Source organism: Falco peregrinus, chromosome 11 (genome assembly GCF_023634155.1).
Source record: "Falco peregrinus isolate bFalPer1 chromosome 11, bFalPer1.pri, whole genome shotgun sequence".
Lineage (NCBI taxonomy): Eukaryota > Metazoa > Chordata > Aves > Falconiformes > Falconidae > Falco > Falco peregrinus.
The window spans coordinates 11,557,564-11,578,248 of NC_073731.1; the positions used below are offsets into that span (position 1 = coordinate 11,557,564).

Consider the following 20,685-nt stretch of genomic DNA (forward strand, 5'->3'; position numbering starts at 1 on the left):
CTGTTTATTTAGATGAGATGTGAAAGCTATATTACTAAGTTTAGACCATATGAAAAGGAAGACTTATGAAAGCAAGATAGTGTTGTTACAGTACCTCAGATAGTTTAGTGGGAGCTAGCTTAACTAAGGTGTTACTAATCCTTTGAACTTAGTAGTTAATATATTTTGATGGTTCATACTTCAAACTAAATGTAGTGAAGTGTTATCAGAATTGTAGATTCTTTAAATCATAAGAGGTTTTCTTACAGTCTTTTGTAAAGAGCAGCTTATTATAAATGCATAGATTTTAATGACTTAATTTTGCTGATGTTTTCCCACTCCTCAGAACCCACTTGGATCCGGTCTTGCTCTTGCAATATCTCACGCTTCACATTTTCTTCAACCTCCACCTCATCAGTCAATTATTATAGAGCGTATGCACTCAGGTAAAACCAGAATTTCTAATAATAATCTTGACACATTTTCTAATAAGAAGTGGAATATTTTCCAGGGTCTTAAGTAAGTTGCTTAGCTGTAGTCCCACTTGGCTTTCCAAAGAAAAGATATTTTTATTCTTTCTGGAAGTTTTAAGACCCAGCATTCGGTGATGTTTATCAAGTTGAAAAGTCCTGGGGACTGCAGGAATATGTTGGGTCTCTGGACAAAGCACCTGTTCTAAAATGTATGAAAAGCATAACAAATTAAGTTGAAGCCAAAATTTTGTTTTCAAAGGGTTACAAGCTGTGGTGAGGGATTCTGAAGTTGTGCAGCTATTTTCAACCTCAAATATACACCTTTTGAACAATAAATAAACAAGGTTTTACTGTTTGAGAAGTAGCATCTCTTTGCTTGTTAGCACGCACTGGTATTTTAGGCAATCCTGTGTTTTTCCTCTAGGAGCAAGAAGATTCGTGACGTTAGATTTTGGAAGACCTATATTACTGACGGATGTATTGATTCCCACTTGTGGAGATTTGGCTTCTTTGTCAATTGACATCTGGACTTTAGGAGAAGAAGTGGATGGAAGGCGACTGGTTGTGGCTACTGACATTAGCACACATTCACTTATTTTACATGACTTGTTGCCACCCCCAGTTTGCAGGTTTATGAAGGTAAAAGGAGATAAACTGCATACTCTGTCTATAAAGTCGTGATCTTTGGTGTGTGAACTTTATCTTAAGTTTATTTTCACACAAACTTTAGTTGGCTGTAAATTCTTTTATGTGTCACTGACTGGGTGTTTATTTTGCCTGGTTTGATAAGATTGTGTTATAATGTAGTTGTGTTCTCTTTCAGATCACTGTTATTGGTCGATATGGTAGCACAAATGCAAGAGCAAAAATCCCATTAGGATTTTATTATGGCCATACCTATATCTTACCCTTTGAAAATGAGCTGAAACTAATGCATGATCCCCTCAGAGGAGAAGGTGAAGCTGCAAATCAGCCAGAAATTGACCAACATTTGGCAATGATGGTTGCGTTGCAAGAAGATATACAATGCAGGTTAGAAGAAAAAAATATGTGTACTTACTAGTTATTTTAACTTGAAACATTGGAATATCATAATGTTGTGGTTGGTTTGTTTGTTTTTGTTTCTTCCCATGATATTCTTCAGACCAGAGAAAGCTCTGCCTTTGCTGTAGAGTTGTTGCAGTGAATATCTTTATAGTAGCAACAAAGACTATACTGTATTTTATTTTTTTTAGTATCTGTTTTAACAGTGCATTCAAAATGGACGAGAAGTCGTCTTCTGGCAGGGTGACTGTCAAATGTATTGCTCTTTGCTAATGTCTATTGAATTGTGTGTTGGAATATTTCCCTTTAGGTACAATTTGGCCTGTCATCGGTTAGAAATCCTTCTGCAGAGTATTGACCTGCCACCACTCAATAGTGCTAACAATGCCCAGTACTTTTTACGAAAGCCAGACAAGGCTGTAGAAGAAGATAGCAGAGTATTTTCTGCTTACCAGGACTGCATTCAGCTACAGCTTCAACTCAACTTGGCTCACCATGCTGTTCAGAGGCTCAAAGTAGCTTTAGGTGCAAGCAGGAAAACGCTGAAGGAGCAATCTGATCCAAAAGAATTGATTCAGATGTCATCCACAGAACAGTTACGCACCATCATTAGATACTTACTGGATACTTTGCTTAGTTTGCTTCATTCTTCCAATGGTTAGTATTTTTCAAGGTTTTGATATTTTTTTCAAGTTAGTAGTAACAATTCGCAAGAGTTTCTATTTCTTGATCTGTGCTTGCCCACTATAAAGCTTTTAAACTATGTTCAGATATGTTTTATTATGATTTTAGTAACTGGCAACATACAGTGTAAAGTTTCACCCATGGCACCAAGCTGACATAACCACTTTCTGCTTCCGAAAAGGATAGGCGAGCGTGTCGAAGGCCTTCTCCCTTTTCCATAGTTTTGGCTGCATATTCCTTTGTTCAGGCAGTCAGCTGATCCTTCTGTGGGCTGATTCAGTTTGCTGAAGTAACAAAAGACTGTCCAGGCATAATACTCATGTTTTCATAGGTAAAATCAGCTTGTGGAAGGATCTGTGAGCTTTGAAGCCTGTTTAACACTGGGGGATGGATTAGGCAGTTGGAAGTGGGGAGGGGAAGCAGATGTTGCTTCTGGGGGTGGGGGGAGGTCGTAAAACCAGTATCTCTGCTCAGTTCATTATTTCTAATATCCTGTAAGGATTTTTTTTTGCTAAACTTGCCATTGAAAGAGTTATTGGAGAACTGAAATTGAAAAGCCTGAGTAGGAGTGGTGGCTTTTTCTTTTTAGGAAAAAAAAAAGCAGAACATCATTCTGTTCATGTATAGGTGTGTCTGTCTTCTGTCTTGTAATTTTCTGTGCCAGTTTGTTCTTAAGCATAATGATGGTATGGTTTTTGCTTTGTGTAGATTCTATGGGGTATTCACAGTGATATGAAATGGTTTGGTTTGGACCAAATGGCCTGGTCTTTATGGCCTGCAAATTACCATCTCCTCGTGTGTTCCCTCCTCCTTCTTCTCTGTGCCAATTAATCTAATAATAATAGTTTTAAAAACCTCCTGCAAACTTTTTCCTCCGACGTTTTCAAGCAATTGTCTCCTTAAATATAGTTGCTTGTTCTCCTTTATTAAAAGGGCACTCTGTTCCTGTGGTTCTGCAAAGTACTTTCCATGCTCAAGCTTGTGAAGAATTATTTAAACACCTATGTATCAGTGGAACCCCAAAGATACGACTGCATACAGGTCTTCTGCTTGTTCAGCTCTGTGGAGGAGAAAGATGGTGGGGTCAGTTTCTTTCAAATGTACTGCAGGAATTATACAATTCAGAGCAACTTCTCATATTCCCACAAGACAGGTAAGGTGCAAGTCTGTATTGATATATTGTCTGTGTATCACCTAAATAATTCCATTGTTCATAACTTAACGTTGGAATTGATGACATTTGAGTGAAGCATAATTATCCATCTATTTCATTGATTTAAGAAACAGGCCCCCAAAAAGCACTGCAAACGATAAATATCTGGTTGCAGTTATGTATTGCACCTTTTTGGTGCTTGCACCACAGGAAGTTGCTATTTTTCCTTACTTGGAGATCTTTGCATCCCTAGCAGAGTTGCTCCCCGGTGTCAAAAATTGCCTTCTCCCTTATCAGGCTTAAATGCACACTCATCACAGAGCTGCTCTTCTAATGCATTTGGAAGCAGGGTTGAGACTGGAAAGCATGCTATTATCATTTAATGCAAAAGATTTCTGTGAGATAAGAGCAGGCATAGAGTTGAGCATTGAATGTTAGATGTGTTAATTATTTCAGATTATTGATTGAGGTCATAGTTATTCTAAACGTTAGCTTTATTTTAACATATTTGCTGTTCTGTGGCTTTCTGCCTTCTTTGGACAGCAACATTTATACTTTTATAACTTTTAAAAATTAATTAGGTGATACAAGAATACATGCATTTAATTCTCCATCCCTACTATTCAGTATGTCATATGTAATAGGAAATAAGAGGATGAGATCTTGTTTCAGGTGTACGAAGTGGAATGCTCTGCTGACCTCTTGAGGGTGAAAGAGAAAATGTTCACCCTAAAATGCTGCATTATTGTTACAACAGAACATGAAAACCGGTTCACTTGCTGGCCCCCAGTACGGCGTTCCGCAGCAGTCCACTTGTGTCTCAAATTAAAGCCTAAGGGAATATTGTTCTAAAAGTGGTGTTTCAGGATATTACTGGATCTGAAAAAGAAATAAAATCTCAAACTTGTGAATTTTTTTTTTAGGGTCTTCATGTTGCTTTCTTGTATTGGCCAAAGATCGCTCAGCAACAGTGGTGTGTTAGAAAGTTTACTTAATCTGCTGGATAATCTGCTGTCACCACTGCAGCCTCATTTACCTGTGCACAGAAGAACTGAAGGTAGCCCTCTAATTTGGGAAACTATATTTTCATATTCATTATAAGCTAGAAAACTTGAGAGACTAGCTCACAATTTTTGGTATGTTAAAAAAAGAAATTGCTTGTTTACTGTATTTCCAAAACACAGTTGCCTTTTAAAATGTGCTGAAACTTCTTGTTCTTTAGGTGCTAAAAGAGATTCCTCCCCCCATTCCCCCACCCCTGATTAAACCTGAGTAAAATCTATTTGGTTGCTTTTCATTCAGCTAGGAAGCTTTAAACTTTTAACAGAGTGGGGGGAACATCCAATGCTCTAGCGCATGACTTTGGAATTTAGCATTTTGGAAAGAATTGCCCCTCTTTGCTCATGAGATCCTGTCTAAGTTTCAAGCTTTTGAGGTGAAACGTGGTTATGAAGACAAGTTTGTTAGGTCTGTCTGCATGGTGTCTGCAAACTACATGGGGTTTTTTACAATCACAAGGAATTTACATTTTTTTGACCCTAAAAAATTTACTGAAATTACATTCTCCAAACTTGATTTTCTTTGAGTGTTTTCTTAAGTGCCCTAAGGTTGAAGAAAATGCTTGCTTTTGAAAACATCAAACTCCAGGCTACTTCATTTTTATGTACATGAGAGCCTTGTAGAAGGCATGTTGCTTAAAATTGTTAGCCTTGTGAAGTTGGTGAATGCCAGCTGAGACTGTCCTTACTTTTTACCTTGTCTCCTGATGTAAACAAGCCTACAGCTGGTGTCAGAAGCTGTCCTATTGCTTCCCATTGGTCTACCGTGTACTTTCTGTATCGTGGCCATATCCTGCTGTAGTCTCTAACTAGTCTGAGGCAAACCCAAGCTTACGTCTCCTCTACCTCTGTTTGCACTCTCCCCACAGCTGCCAATTCCTTTCATAGCTCTTGCCTTACTAGTTGTCCTCACGGAGGACTTTAGGAAGCAGAAGTAACTGATACTTCAGAGTTTTATTTGCTGGTCTTCCAGCTTCCTTCCTCCTGGACAGTACAGGTGAGTACTAGGGCATTATTATGTGTGGTGGAAGCATCAGGTACGGCAGAAGAAATTCCTATTTGAGAACTATCATGCATAACTAAGGGTCAAAGGGGTGAAAACTTACTGGGGAAGAAGTCAGAAAATGAAGGACAATCAGAGCAAGAGGTGAGTGTTGTGGCCAGAGAGAAGTTATGAACTTTGAGGCACAGGGAGGAAAAAAAGAATAAGTGAAAGACACTTGGAGGGAGGGAGAGAAGCTGGGAAGTTTGGTTGTATTTTTTTTTTTAAAGATTTATTTTATTTCAAGAGGTAAAAGGAAATGAAATGCACTTTTTTAAAAAGAAGTATGAAAAGGTATATACTTCACTCTTAGCAGGCTCCTTTCTTTTTATTCTGCCAAACAAAAAAGTGTTAGTGGTCACCAGTGCTACTCATTTCTATTCTTGCAACTTAGTCTGCAGTTCCTGTTCAAGTCCTGTTGAAGTGTAATGAGGAGGTCTCCTGTTCCTCTGCCAGCTTGGAGTGGGCTGCTTTCTGCCAGTGTGGATGTGAAACTGGAGTTAGCAGTCAGGGGCTGCATCCTGTTGCTTGGGCTGCCAGCAGCTACTTGGGATTTTGGACAAGTCATTTCTGTGCCTTAGTTTTCTTGTTTGATCTGGAATTAATCGTAGTTAATTAAAGCTTTTTTGAGGTCAGTGCATGAAAAATGTAGTGTAGTTAAATGTGGCTCAGCACAGTGCACAGATAGGAAAATGTGCGTGTAACTTCTAGTACTAATGACTTTGCTGTTATTGACAGTTACATAAAAATATTCCCTTTGCATAATGACTGTGATTAAGCAGTTATAAATTGTAGGTTTCTGGTATTTATTGAGCATTCTTGAGTTCACTTCAGAACTGTTCCTTTAGATTTACTCATGCGCACCAAGGTTTTTCTTGCATGATATGTAAGATACGGGTTTTTTCCCTTCTGCCTGTACAAAAATACTGCATTTAATGTGTGAGACTGAAAACAGGCAATAGCCATTCATGAGTGTTGCCAGCGTGGTTCATTAGTCTGAACTCAGCCTTGGCTTTCCTGCATCTTATTCAAATGGCTATGTGAAAATACACTAACAATAAATAATGAATAAAAATGAATCTATTATATGTGTTAGTGCATAGGTTATAACTGTCTTGTTGGAGCCCTGGTGGTTGGAGGAATTTCATGCTGTGGAATTTGAGACATCTAATTTATGTGCTTTAATGCAAGCAGCTGTCATTCTGCATTTGGTATTTAGGAAATTTAGAGGTACAATTTTGGACTTTTTTTTTTTTAAAAAAATGCGCCTTAATTTTTAGCTTTAACTGTAGAGGTGAAGCTTTTGACTTCTGATTTTGTCAGACTAAGACCTGTGACATTTTGTTTTGCACCAGAGTTCTATACTAAATGTTTGATTTGTTGCCTCATTTAGGAGTGCTCAGACTCTTAATTTTCTTTTTTTTTTTTAAAAAAAGGGGGAGCAGAATCTTTGTGGCCTAGCGAAATGTGTGCCGCTCTAATGGTTTTTATGTTTTCTTTTAAAACTAGTTTGTTATGGCTTCAAAACTTTATTAAGGCACTTCAATCTATTTATTTTGAAGGGGTATTAGACATTCCCATGATCAGCTGGGTTGTAATGCTGGTGTCCAGGCTACTGGATTATGTAGCTACTGTTGAAGATGAAGCAGCCACAGCCAAGAAACCTCTAAATGGAAAAGAGAGGGAACGATTTTTGACAGGTATATAACACTTACTATCAAAACTTGCCTCAGTGGGTATTGGTTTGGGAGCTGTGCAAATACTTCGAATGTATTTTCAATTCTCTTGAAAAATGAGATTTTAAAAGCAGATGTGATCATTTTATTTGCACTGTTGTCTGCTGCTTTATGTCCTCGTCTCCTTAGAAATACGATCTCTTTCATTTTTTTTAAAGTGAAAAATACAGGATTAGTTTTAGTTTGTGAAATGTCTGTATATTATCCTGTGACTCCAGAACCTGGCAATTGAGAGTACACCATGTTGAGACAGTTTGTATTATGAAAAAGGGCAACAATATGACTTCATAACTAATGGCTTTAGTATTTGCCATGGTATTTGTATCTGGTATTTTTAAATGCGTTTTTTGTCTGTATTTTTATTATTACTGACGTGGATTAGCTATGGTTTTCTTTGAACATCTTTTCTAAAAATGAAAACTGCAGAGCTTTTGTGTAATGGAAACTATTCAGGTATTTTTACTTAGGACAGTCTTGATTACCTCTTTCATATGTTTTAAAAATACTGAAAACAAGGTGGTACCACTGCATTTTAGAATTAAACAAATACTGCCATCAGTAACTAACATAACACTTAAGAGAGTTAGATTTTGCTTGTTTCTTTAGTATTTAGTATATGGGGGTGTTAACCATTGCTGCAACTTAAATGCTTTTCTCTGGAGTTAAGTGAGGTTTAATAAGATGGATTAATATCTGGTTTGGTTTTGGTTTTTTTTTTTCTATTTCTTTCAGGAAACCAGTGGAGTTTTATAAATAATAGCCTTCACACTCAGAGTTTGAGCAGATCTACTAAAGGCAACAGCAGCCTAGATAGACTGTATTCCCGAAAGATCAGAAAACAGCTGGTGCATCATAAACAGGTGACTTCCAGCATGGTAGTAGCTATTTTCATGGAAGTATATCACATTTATTGTATATCTCATTTCTTGAAAGAACAGCTTTGGCCTTGGGACTCATTCAGCCTTGCTTTTGCATAGGTCTGGTTCTGCAGCTAAAGGGTGCCTAACTTCTTTGACATTAGTCTCAAACCATGGGGCATGGGATCTGCTGGAAGAACGTATGTTGGAGTGTACTGTTGCACTCTGTGGCCCATATTGGACAGTAAATATAATTTACTTTCTAGATAAATCTGGGTGTACCTGAGTGCAAGCACCAAAGCTGTGATTTTAAAATATTCTAAAAGTTCAAGTTAAAATTTGAACTGAAGATTACTATCGTATGAAACATACTGATCCTTTTAACATCTTATTGCTTAAATTTTCATTTTTTCCTATTAACATTTTCTTTTAGCAACTTAACTTATTAAAAGCAAAACAGAAGGCTTTGGTGGAACAGATGGAAAAAGAGAAAATACAAAGCAACAAAGGATCATCATACAAACTTTTAGTAGAACAGGCAAAACTAAAGCAGGCTACTTCAAAGGTATGATGCTCTGAAACTGTAACTGACTTCTTGTCCTTTGTGTGAAAAGACCTGTTCCTGCAAAGTCATTTTTGTCCTACGTTGACCTTATTTTAAAAAGCTGTTTCATCATGGCTGCTATCAAGTATATTCTGATGCTGAAAACAGCAGCCATCTGGAAATTTCTTGTATCGTGAAAAATAGTTTATCATTCCACAGGGTTTTTTTAGGTAGTCATGGCCAAAATCACTAATAATCTTGTAATTTTGGGAATGCCAGTCATATCTTTAAACTTTGAGTAACATATACAGATAGAAGTGTGAAATAATATTTTGTGTGGCTAACTTTTATGCATGATACTTTTCTGGATGCTCTCCTGATTGAGTAATCAGAAAACAGTCATGCCAACGGTGGTCTCCCCAGACTAATAAATAGGACTTTGAGAATGTTTTCTGAGCTTTCTCAGAAGCTTCTTGGCTTCCTGGAAGTACGTATCACGTAAGTCGTGGCATCTTGCAGTAAGCCCCCAGATACTGAGGGTGGATGTGGTAGTTAAAGAATTATTTTGATTATGAGTTGAGGTGCTGAAATTTATGGATTTCTAGAAATGGCAACATGGACTTTGCAGGGAACACAAAAAAATGTGGTCATCTTTCTAGCTACCAAAATTAGGTGTGTCTTTAAATATTTACTCTTTAGTTCCAGAAGTGCTCATGTTCGTTAGGATGACTGAAAGTAGTGCCTGTGGAAAGAGATTATAGAATGTTGGACCTTACAGGCAATCCAAAGGGAATTCTTACAACAAATTCCAGTAATTTTGGGGGAAAAAATTTAAACACCAGCATAAAAATAAAGCCATAAGTTTTCACTAACTCTGCTTGTCATGAGCTATTCTTTCCTGCCCTATCTTCTGCTTTATTCCAGCAGGTTATGTCAAGGGGGCTACTCCACTGGTTGGCCCCCTTGAGGCATCTTTAAATGAGTCACTGACTGAAATATGCTGTCCAGCTATTTAAGTTTGACTTTATAGCAGCCATGTTGCATCAAAAAAGCATGTTGAGCTAAAGAGTTTTCCCCCTGCAGTACTTTGTTTTCCCCCTGCAGTACTTTAACATCTAGTTACGGTATTACTGTACACCTGATAGTTGCATTTCGTACAGTTGTTACTGCTTTGCCTACTAATCACTTTCAGTTATGACAAGCTGTGAGTAACTTAAAACATCTATTGCATTTAGGAGAAAGCTGAAACCTTTGTGTTAGTAAACAGTTCTTTCTTTGGTTTACTTCAGTAGTTACTACTTACATGAGATTATAAGAGGCATTTGTGTTATCTAATATTAGACTGCTTGTGTAGCTGATACAACGAACTGAGCTGCTAAATGTCTGCCCTTGGTGGATGGGAAGATTAATAAAAGCACCTTCTTTCCTCCACTAAATTTGTAGACCCTCTGTCAAAGACTCTTTAGTTTAGAGCCCTGATCAAGAATCAAACAAGTTTGATTTATGGTGGCTAGTGGACACGTTGTACCCTGTAAGTATTAGGAAAGTTGGAAATTATTGATTTATCTGATGTGAAGAACTGGGAAGTCAGCATTCTTTTAAGAGTAAATTTCCGTATTAGCTATTTTTATATGCAGTTTGCTTCATGGTAGCCATAGTTTTATATGGAGGTGTGGAAATACGAAAGAAACTTCTAAAATACATATCCTCAATATGTTTTATGGCAAACATAAAGGCTGTATTGGCACTTATGCAGTAGTTGATTTGATTATGAGTCTGTCACCTGAGATAAAATGATGTCAAAACAAATTTCTGCCGATAAAGCCTTAATTCCATTCCAGATTCTCATATGTTCTGAGAGTCTTTATTTTTTCTTTTTAATTTTTCTTTCTTCCCTGAGTTTTACAGTTACTGTTATTTCTGCCTCAGATTTTCACTGGGAAAAGATTTAGAGGTTATGTTTAAAATGTAATTGTTGCTTCAAATTTAATTTCTGCAGCACTTCAAGGACTTAATACGGTTACGTCGGACTGCGGAATGGCCCCGTTCTACTTTAGATACGGAAGTATCAACAGCAAAGGAAACTCCAGAAATTGAACCACTTCCATTTACACTGGCACATGAACGCTGTATTTCTGTAGTGCAGAAACTGGCACTCTTTCTCCTGTCCATGGACTTTACTTGTCATGCAGATTTGCTTCTGTTTGTTTGTAAGGTAAGCAGAATATGGAACATCACTCTGTAGTTACAATGGAGACCACATTAAATTAACTTTCTATTACTGCTTTTTTGTTGGCTTGGTGGTAAAAGTTAGCTGCAGCATTAAAATCAGTAATTTCTGGTGAGGTCGTTTTTCTGATCTGTCAACTTTTGTGTAGCCTATGATATGATGGCTTCGAAATTGTGTAGAAAAAGTTAACTTTAAAAAAAAATATTTTCATATCGTTACACTTCTAAAATTCTAAAATTTAAGCTAGTGAAAACAGATTATTTACTTGTAAGCAAAATCTAATAATAGAGATTAAAGCTATTATGTAGTATCATAGTATTAAATATGAATAGGCATATATTTATGGGTTTTTTAACAGGTTCTTGCTAGGATTGCAAATGCTACAAGACCAACAATTCACTTATGTGAGATAGTAAATGAGACTCAGTTGGAAAGATTATTGCTGCTTCTTGTTGGAACTGACTTTAACAGAGGAGACATCTCTTGGGGAGGAGCATGGGCTCAGTATTCTCTTACTTGTATGCTGCAGGATATTCTAGCAGGTTTGTTTTCAGTTCATATTTTTCAGAGTATACGTTGCACTTGAAGCTTTCTTCCTTTAATGTTTTAGGGTTTTTTTTGTTTTGTTAGAATCTGCTGACACTACTACAATAAAACCCCCCCTCACTCCCCCAAAAAACAACAAAAACCACCACAACATAAAATTGAGATTAGTGTGTAAAAAACACAATTTAAAATTACAGTTACAATGAATCCTTAATTAGTGACTTGTGCATTGTAAAGTTAATATTTATCTGACCCTGATTATTTAAAAATTAGTCAGAACTAACTCCCCTTGAAGAAGTAGCCCTTGAGGAATTTAGAGTTAGATGGAGAAAAACAGACAGTTGGCATAGACACTGGGATGTTAATTTATAACTGGAATAAAGCTTGAAATGGAATTGTCTGCTTAATCTAATACCTAGGAGAGTTGTTGGCACCTATAGCAGCTGAAGCTATTGAAGAAAGTGCTTTGGGAGAAGATGCTGGAGCTTCGGCTGGGGATTCTGATGACTGTCTCCAGCAGTCTGCAGTTCAGTTAGTGGAAACGATAGATGAGCCTTTGACACATGATATCACAGGTAAATTATTCCATAGTCTTGATGTATGTATGTTTACTAAAAAAGTAAAAAAACCTTTGCTGTTACTCATCTATCAAAATATCCAGTAAAGGATTTTTGGCGTTAGGGTAATTAGTTTCTGAAAATATGGGCAGAATATGAGCAATTCTTCAACTTAGTTTTGCATCTGATCAGTAAAAAATGGTTATTTTTCTGATTATTTAAAAAAGGCAAATTGATTGCATTCATTAACATTTTCCACTAAGAGCTGTAATATCAAAAGCCTTAAAATGATACATTAAATGTATCATATAGCCATGTTTTATAGTTTGTACTTGGTAGTATTAATACTTTTTTAATCATTCACAGGTGCTCCACCTCTGTCATCTTTGGAAAAAGATAAAGACATTGAACTTGAATTACTGCAAGACCTGATGGAAGTTGATATTGATCCTTTGGATATTGATTTGGAAAAAGATCCCCTTGCAGCCAAAGTCTTCAAGGTATGACACGCCTGCGTTTTCAGGATAACCTTTACATGTGAAACAGTAAAATCCTTTTTCTCTTACACTTTTTCATTAGTGGTAGGTATTTCATATCTTAGACCTGCTTTTAGCTTTTTATGAAGGTTTACTGTAGAATGACAGGAAAGAACGTAAAGATTGTGTTCGCATGTCAGATGTATTCATATCTCAGTTGACCACAACATATTTTGCTTTTGCATCAAGATACCTGTATAAACAGGAGGTTCTGAGTTTACTCATATTTTAGCACATGTTAAAGATAACAAAAGCATAATATAAAGGTAAAATAAGGTCTAGTTTTGTTCTTTTTTAAGAACAGAGTGCCATTTGCTTCTGTGATTGATCTTGAGAGATAGTACTGCTAGTACTGGAATTGGGAAAAAAAAGTCAGAAGTAACTAGTAGACCAGCTTCAGACTATAAAGAGGTGCAACTAACTTTCCACTGTGGAATGAAAAAAATTATTAAATGCTTTCATACTTAAAATGGAATCTAAACAAATCAGAGGTAGTAAAATTACACTTAGATGTAATAGTATATTGTCAAGGTACATTAAAAATCTGAAGTATTTTGCTTGTAAAGAAGTACAGCTGTTCCTAACGAAATACTGAGTCTCCTTTCTCTGTCCTTAAGAACAATACTCTCATTTGGAGCTTTCTTACTCCTCTCACTATTGACTTAAACAGTCAGCCTCGTTTGAATTAACCTGAATTACCACTTTCTTAGACAGCATTACATTTTCATATATTCCTTCCCGTGTCCTTCCACTGATTGCCTATCATGTAAAGACTTTTTTTCTCTAAATCTCACCTTAGCAAAAATTCCACTTAGTGCTTAATTTTTGTGTTGCTGGTTTTCCCTCCTCTTTTATTCTGCTGTCATTTCATGTGGCAGTACTCCTTAGTCCGCTTCATCCACACATATCTTTATAATCTTATTGCCTGATTGGATGTCCTCTAAAAACCAGCCAGAAAAACACTACTTCATTCTTAATCCTTCCTTAGATTTCTTTTCTATCTGTAAAATGACAGTTGATACTGAATCGTGCCAATAAAAAGACAGGCATATACAAATTGCCTTCATACAGTCTTATGTTGCTGTTTTCTTTTCCTGTGATTTGTATCTTTTCTTAGTGTCTTACATGATTCAACAAGATTATTCAACTCCTTTCTGTTGCAGAGCACAGTACAAATAATCCCTGAGCCTCACTGAGGCCTCAGGGTACTTTAATGGTATAGTTAATAATATAGTATTCTGTCCTGATAAATAACTTCTCAAAATATCTGTGTGGCACTCCACTTCCAAATTTAGTGTGATACAGATGTGTGTATAAAAACTGATAATGTGTTCAGATTGGCTTTCTGAATGTTTGAGATAGCTAACTAGATTGCTGGATTTTGACAATCACTAAGGATTAAGTAGTTTATACTGGAAGTAAAATTGAAACAGAATTTTCTAAAGCTCTTGGATCCAATCTTCTGGTTTTAATTTTTTCTAACTTCAGTGTTTGTTGTTAGTCATTGCAAATTTTATTTTTGTACTTGGGCAGTCTAAAGAGTTGCTATTTATTTTTTTCTTTTTTCCTTTTTTGTTTGGGGTGTGTGTTTGTTTTTTTAAGCCTATAAGCAGCACCTGGTATGATTACTGGGGTGCCGATTATGGCACCTACAATTACAATCCTTATATTGGAGGCGTTGGAATTCCAGTTGCAAAACCACCAGTAACTACAGAGAAAAATGGATCACAAACTGTAAGCGTATCAGTCTCTCAAGGTAAGCAATGAATTGAAAACCTGTTCAGCATCTCTTTTCTGTGAGACGGTATTTGACACTTTTGTTGAGCAGAGTATGTTAACATTCTCTAAGGCCATTAAGTGGAAAGAATTGCATTTTTAAATGCCACAGTTTTTCTTTTTTGTAGTAACTTAAAGAATATTATGTTAGGTTTTTTAAAAGAGCCTAACATAACAGAAAATCTTATTTTCTAACATTTTTGAACACACTCTTATAGGCAGTTTTAAAACTTTCCTGTTTCCTCAGGAAATTTTGGAACATCTTTTCCGTTTGGCTGATAATTTGGATTGTTGCCTCTACCCTAAGGACTGAGGTGGCACACTTGTTTAGTTTGGAGTGGCACTACTGAAATGGGGTAATAGATTTTTCTGCTGCCACACTGGAGCAAAACAGCTTTTTGGTTCTTGTTTGAGAACTATTACCGTAGGAAAAACAGGCTTAAACACATGTAGATTTGGTCATGTGTCATATTAAAGTGACTGTGAAAAGAAATATGTGTGTATTTCACAGAAATTCAGTATTTCATTAATTACATATTTCATGTCTGTAAGAATTTTATGCTCAGTTCAGAGTGTAACTTTCTACATTCTGCTTCTGTTATACATAAACCTGAATCTTCCGATTAGTGATACTGAGAATTATTTTTTTTTTTTAATTTTAATGTATACTGTGTATCTCTGTTGCTTGCACAGGAAGTTAGAGTAACTAATTACGTGTCTTTGATATAATTCAGTTTTACCCTGTTTGTTGCCTTGTGTAGCTTTAGATGCACGTCTAGAAGTTGGACTGGAACAGCAGGCTGAGCTGATGCTGAAGATGATGTCCACCCTGGAGGCTGATTCCATTCTACAAGCATTAACAAACACATCTCCTACATGTAACTACCTGTTGTCAAATCATCCTCTTCGCATAATGGCCATGATGCTTTGAAATTTGTACTAATTTTTTCTGCAGTCATTTAGCAGCTTAGGACAAGTTATATTTTGCTTGAATTTTCTTGTTAGACCAAGCTTTAGAGATATTTCATTATTCAGATCTTTTAATTATGTGTATACGTATGTTTAAGACATTTTGTGAATCTGGTCAAATATGCAAGATTTCTTTTACAGTGCATTATACTATAATGGAGGAATTGTTTTCATTTTCTGATCTAGATGCAAGTTAACATTAAATTTCCTGGTTTTGTGAAGCTTCATTCTTGCATTCATTGTGAAATTTCAGCTGTTTGAAAGCTGCTTTGTATTTGACACTTTCACCTATTCAGTGGTGGAAGTGAAAATATTTGAATACAATTTCGAGCCCAGCTGTTCAGTAAACTTTGTGTTATAAAAACCCTCACAATGCCAATTTGCTCTTGAAAATATTTTCAGTGAGTTGCACTGCCCATCTTTTAAGATGTGCTTTTTTGTAGCTCTCTGGATAGCTTAATATGCATGCAGTCATTAGTTGAATATCTGACGATGGAATAGGTGTAGTGACATCCTCAGCCTTTACTCTCTGGAAGTTTTACTGACTGCAGTAGTTTTACCATAATGCGTGAGAGAGATTCCAATTGTTTGTCTTACCATGGTGTTATCAGGGTACTCCTTTAATACGTGTTTAGCAAAAAGTGTGAAAACGTGTTTGTGCGGGCTCACTTTCCAAACAGTTTTTGTGAAGGTGGAGGTGCCTGATATTCAAGTATGCAAGGGTACTTGTTCACGGTATGGTAGTCAGTAGTCCAGCTCAGCTGAACAATAAATTGAAGATGTTCTTGTGAATTATAAGTGTCTTTCCCTTAAGTATGAAATGCATGGAGATAAATGTGAGATTGCTTTTAGCAACTTTTACAAAATAATTCATGGGGGGGTGGTACTTTTTCTTTTGTTTTTTAGTAACCCAGTCTCCTAGCGGAACAGATGATTCACTGCTAAGAGGATTACATGCTGCTAGCCAAAATGCTCAGTTGATTGTACAGTTGTCATCTATACCTATGCTGAGTGCATGCTTCAACAAACTCTTTTCCATGCTACAAGTCCACCATGTTCAGGTATAGAATTGTGAACTTTGGAATGTTTTGACAGTATTTCCCTCTAAATTTGAAAGTTCTTTTCCTGTACTTCTTACTACTTAGAATTCAAGTAACCTGTTACATAATGTACTGTATTGCTGATGAAGCTGTCATGGACAACAGTACCAATAAATTAGTAGACAAGCTGCTGAAAGCTTTTATCAAATTGGACATTTCTTGTTACAGTGAAAAAGTGGGTATACATTTTCATAGTTAAAAACAAGTTCGTAGATTCCCTGAAAGATAATTGTTAGCTTATTAGTGAAGAGTATCAACAAGTGTGCAGTCTCCATCTGTGGAGTTTTTCAAAACCCAGCTGGATAAACGCCTGAGAAACCCATTCTGACGTCGCCTTTGGTCCTTCTTTGAGCAGAGGAGGTCACTTCCAACCTGAATTACCCAGTGATCCTGAATCATAGAATCATTTTAGGTTGGAAAAGACATTGAAGACCATCAAGTCCAACCGTTAACCCAGGACTGCCAAGTCCACCACTAAACCGTGTCCCTAAACACCGCATCTAGTGTGCTTTTTGAAAAAATCATTGGTTTAGCAATGCTTTCCTCAGAACATGTACAGGAATGCCATACGTGATATATATGAGTGATTAGGTGCATGCCTGCCTGCCTGTTCATATTTTAATTGGCTGGCTGACTCCATCCTTCAGTCATTCTTTAAATATCTCATCCAAAATACAGTTGTGTGATGTAAAGGGTCTTGATACTTCCCCAGAATATCTAAATAGTTACTTTCCTCAAGGGATTTATGCAGTGTGAGCGTTGGTGTGTGTGTGATACCAAAGGAGGTTTCCCAGTAATTACATTGGCCTTTTGAATAATTTCAGTTGACTGGTAAAATCACTTTATTGTATTGAGACATTCCAAAAGCTTACATGCAAACCAGCATTTCAGGTGTAAGGTTATAATACAGACATTTCTGGGCAGTGTTTAAAGCTGCTTTTTTTTAACATAAGTTTAAAGAAACTTCTTAAGAGAACTTACCTGTATTTAGAAGAACTCGATTACAAAAACGTAGCAGAGGCATTTGCTGGTTATGCTGAATTTGTCTTGAATATTCAGGTTTATCAGAATCTTCAAATCTAATCAAGGGGAGAGAGAGAACGTGTGTTACCAGTGAAACAGTAGCAGCTGAGAATGTAGATAAGGCTTTTAAACTCAAAACAGATAACTGCTTTGGAGTTCTGGAAAAACACTTGAGTTTGGTCTGATAGTGGTTTTTTCCTTTTTTTTTTTTTTTTTTTTTTTTCAGCTTGAATCCCTTTTACAGTTATGGCTCACATTAAGCCTGAATTCCAGCTCCTCTGGAAGTAAAGATAGTGGCGCTGATGTTTTCCTTTATAACGCTAACCGAATACCTGTAATTTCCTTGAACCAAGGTAAAATACATTGAATATGGGAAATTAATTTTCAGAAAGTGTAAGACAGGTTGGGGGTTTTTTTTAAGTACCCAATTGTTGCTAATGAGTAAAAAGTATTATAATAAGTATTCTTGATAAGATCAGTGTTGGGATAACTACTCTGTTCTTGTTAAAGAGCTCTTGGGCTCATTATCTTCTCAACATGAAAACTGTGTAGCTAATATGTAACTGAGATTCTTTGATTTTGCATAATCTTCTCAGAAACTAATTTGTAAAATCTGTGGTTCTTAACTCATAATTATTCCCATTACTACTTAGTATGAGGTGAACTGTGCACCTGTACGCACTTCTCTGACAAACTTCTTCTTCTTGTATACTGTCCTATGATCCCTTTATTTTCAAAGCCGTTGACGGAGGGCGGAAGCACTGTTACTTTTTGGCATCAGACTACTATCTAGTACAAAGACATGTCGATTTTATACTGTAGACTACTGTCTAGTACAAAGACATGTCAATTTTATACTGTATAGTTTAGAAAATCTGTGGTATCATGTGGTGATAGTCCAAAATGTTAATGCTTGCTATAATGAACCTGTTACACTGACTTCCACGAGAGCATTTTGCAGCCAGTTTCTTTGCATCATTTTCTCTGAGGTGTCAGGGTCAGGACATTGTAGAAAGTTCTGTGGGGCAGTTCCTGGGAAGTGTTGGTGAGGCTGCTTTACCCAATTACCTGGAACAATAGTTGTCAAAACAAAGTAAATACAATAAACAATTATATTAATAATAACAACAGTAATAAATATAGCAGCTTGCAGTAAAAATAAGAATTTCATAGTAATACCTTGAAGATTAAAGCTTGGAAAAAACATGTTTTTCTTGACAGCTTCAGTAACTAGCTTCCTGTCAGTTCTGGCATGGTATCCTAATACCCTACTCCGGACATGGTGCCTTGTGCTTCATAGCCTAACTCTCATGACAAATATGCAGCTTAATGGTAAGTTTTGGGTTGTGGGTTTTTTTTTTTAAATGTTGATTGTTCTAGTGATGTACAAATGAGTGTTGATTCCCATCTGAAAGACTACCAGAACTTTCCTTTTGTCATGTAAGTAGTTTTTCTGGTTCTCCATAACTTCAGGCTTTTTAACAGTGGGGTCCTTTAATTGCTTGTACCATGGGAAACTGAAACTGTAGTGGTAAAAGAAAATATCATTTTAAGTAGCTTGACAGCGTCTCCTAAAAATTAATTTTAGGACTAGCTAATGATCCTTGGGAATTAGTTTCAGACTATGGGAAGAGATAGCAGAGAGGAAGGATTAAGGTGCTATGAGAGATTCATGTTTTTCTTAGCAGTAGGGATATTTTTGTAAATATACAGCCACTAGTTACTGCTTATGTTAAGCTATCTGAAAATGAGCCCCTAGAAGCTGAATCTATTAAAAAAGAAATCCAGCCCTTTCATTTCATTTCCCTATGCACATCAGATATCTTACATTCTGTACATTGCTCCATTACATACTAGAGAGAATCTTGCTTTGTGAATGAGATTTTGCCACAAGACGGGTAGAAAGTAAAGGTTGTAACTTTAAAATGAAGACATTAAGCTTCTAAATGGCTTGCTATCATAGGGCAGCTGTCGTGAGGAATGCTTTGGTGGCCTTGTCCTCAAAGCTAAAGAAGGTAAGCAAACAGTAAGAACTGGGAGACTGGAATCTTTTAAACCCTACATGTTAGACCATGTCAGAACTCTTAAATTCTGTATTCACTCCAAACATATGTAGTAATTACAGAAGAAAGAAACCCAGAGCCACCTGAAGATCACACTTACATGAAGCAATTTGCCACCCTGTGATGACACAGCTATTCCCCACAGTTTTCCTCAAAGATGCTTATGAATCTTTTCTCATATATGCCATTTCAAATTGTTGGTTTTTGGATGCACTTTTTTCTTCAAGTTTTCACTTAATGTCCCTCTTCTGTGATGTTATTTAGAGATCAGTCTCAAAAGTCTACTGAAATTTTTGCTGTTAGGTGAAGCAATAGAGCTGTGAGTAAACTAATGGAAGAGACTTAATTGATATTCACAAACTGAGACGTCCATCTTGTTGTTGGTATTTGAGAATAGAATGTGGCTTGATTTGTAGGATACCAGTGCCTGCAGTTAACACCCGTTTATATTTTCAACACTCCAATTAGTAACTGTAGACTAGCAATTTCCAAAAACTGCTGTGTGTACCACTGAGACCATATGTGAATCTCTTCCAAGTGGTACAAAGCTCAGTGTTACGCTGTGATGCTGACAGGCAGCTGCATATTTGCAGGAGTTTCTTAGCAGTTGCCTGAGATCAGCAAGTGATGATTTGAATGAAAAGCTGCTCAGAAGCAATCACTGTGATTCATTGCAGGCACACCTCAGCACATGGATGTGGTTGTGCATTTTTGTGTATATAGGATTGTGAGCCCAAGGTTGGAGTTGAGTTGGAGATGCAAGCTTGCTGGAGGGTAAATTAAAGGATTGAAAGTGTGTCTCCTTTTATATATGCGTGTGGATTAACACAGATAAATATTCTTTAACTGCCCCTTTCCCCATACTCAATGATAGAACCAGGAGCTAAGTAGGTTTAAGCACCCATCAGGTAATTTCTGTGCCAGTATTCCTCAGCTGCCAATGAGTCAAGATAATATTCTGTCTTAATGGCACTGAGTTATCACATTTAAGAAGTGAAATAATCTCTGTGCAGTTCTTGACAATTGAAGGTAGGATCCATCAGAGCACTTTTCCAATCAAAAATTTTGGTTTCCATGTGCTTTAGTTCAGAACTGTGACTAATAATAGTCTCTTAATCCATTGCAGACAGTGTCTCACAGGAGTTCTTATCAACTTACAGTTTGCAAGATCCTGCTTTCCAAGAGAGATAGGGGTTTGGATTTTTTTTTAAATATATACAGCCAGTAGAGAACAAACAATTTAAAGACAAGTTGGTCCTGAGACTGGTGAAATGTATGTCACATGTCAACTGTCTTTGGAGTCAACTTCCTCTTG

At 36.6% G+C, this 20,685-nt stretch overlaps 1 protein-coding gene across 6 annotated transcripts in view; it reads left to right on the top strand.

Moving 5' to 3' along the window:
- BIRC6 (baculoviral IAP repeat containing 6) overlaps positions 1 to 20,685 on the top strand; it is a 183,308-nt gene that overhangs the window by 61,888 nt on the left and 100,735 nt on the right. For all 6 annotated transcript variants that reach the window (XM_055815892.1, XM_055815895.1, XM_055815896.1 and 3 more), the window contains exons 26-43: positions 326 to 425; positions 877 to 1,091; positions 1,276 to 1,484; positions 1,807 to 2,153; positions 3,114 to 3,333; positions 4,257 to 4,390; positions 6,996 to 7,133; positions 7,902 to 8,029; positions 8,460 to 8,591; positions 10,570 to 10,785; positions 11,159 to 11,342; positions 11,766 to 11,921; positions 12,270 to 12,403; positions 14,042 to 14,195; positions 14,977 to 15,093; positions 16,091 to 16,245; positions 17,534 to 17,660; positions 18,529 to 18,639. In XM_055815892.1, coding sequence (XP_055671867.1) covers positions 326 to 425; positions 877 to 1,091; positions 1,276 to 1,484; positions 1,807 to 2,153; positions 3,114 to 3,333; positions 4,257 to 4,390; positions 6,996 to 7,133; positions 7,902 to 8,029; positions 8,460 to 8,591; positions 10,570 to 10,785; positions 11,159 to 11,342; positions 11,766 to 11,921; positions 12,270 to 12,403; positions 14,042 to 14,195; positions 14,977 to 15,093; positions 16,091 to 16,245; positions 17,534 to 17,660; positions 18,529 to 18,639 — 2,977 coding nt within the window. The remainder of the gene's footprint in view (positions 1 to 325; positions 426 to 876; positions 1,092 to 1,275; positions 1,485 to 1,806; positions 2,154 to 3,113; positions 3,334 to 4,256; positions 4,391 to 6,995; positions 7,134 to 7,901; positions 8,030 to 8,459; positions 8,592 to 10,569; positions 10,786 to 11,158; positions 11,343 to 11,765; positions 11,922 to 12,269; positions 12,404 to 14,041; positions 14,196 to 14,976; positions 15,094 to 16,090; positions 16,246 to 17,533; positions 17,661 to 18,528; positions 18,640 to 20,685) is intronic.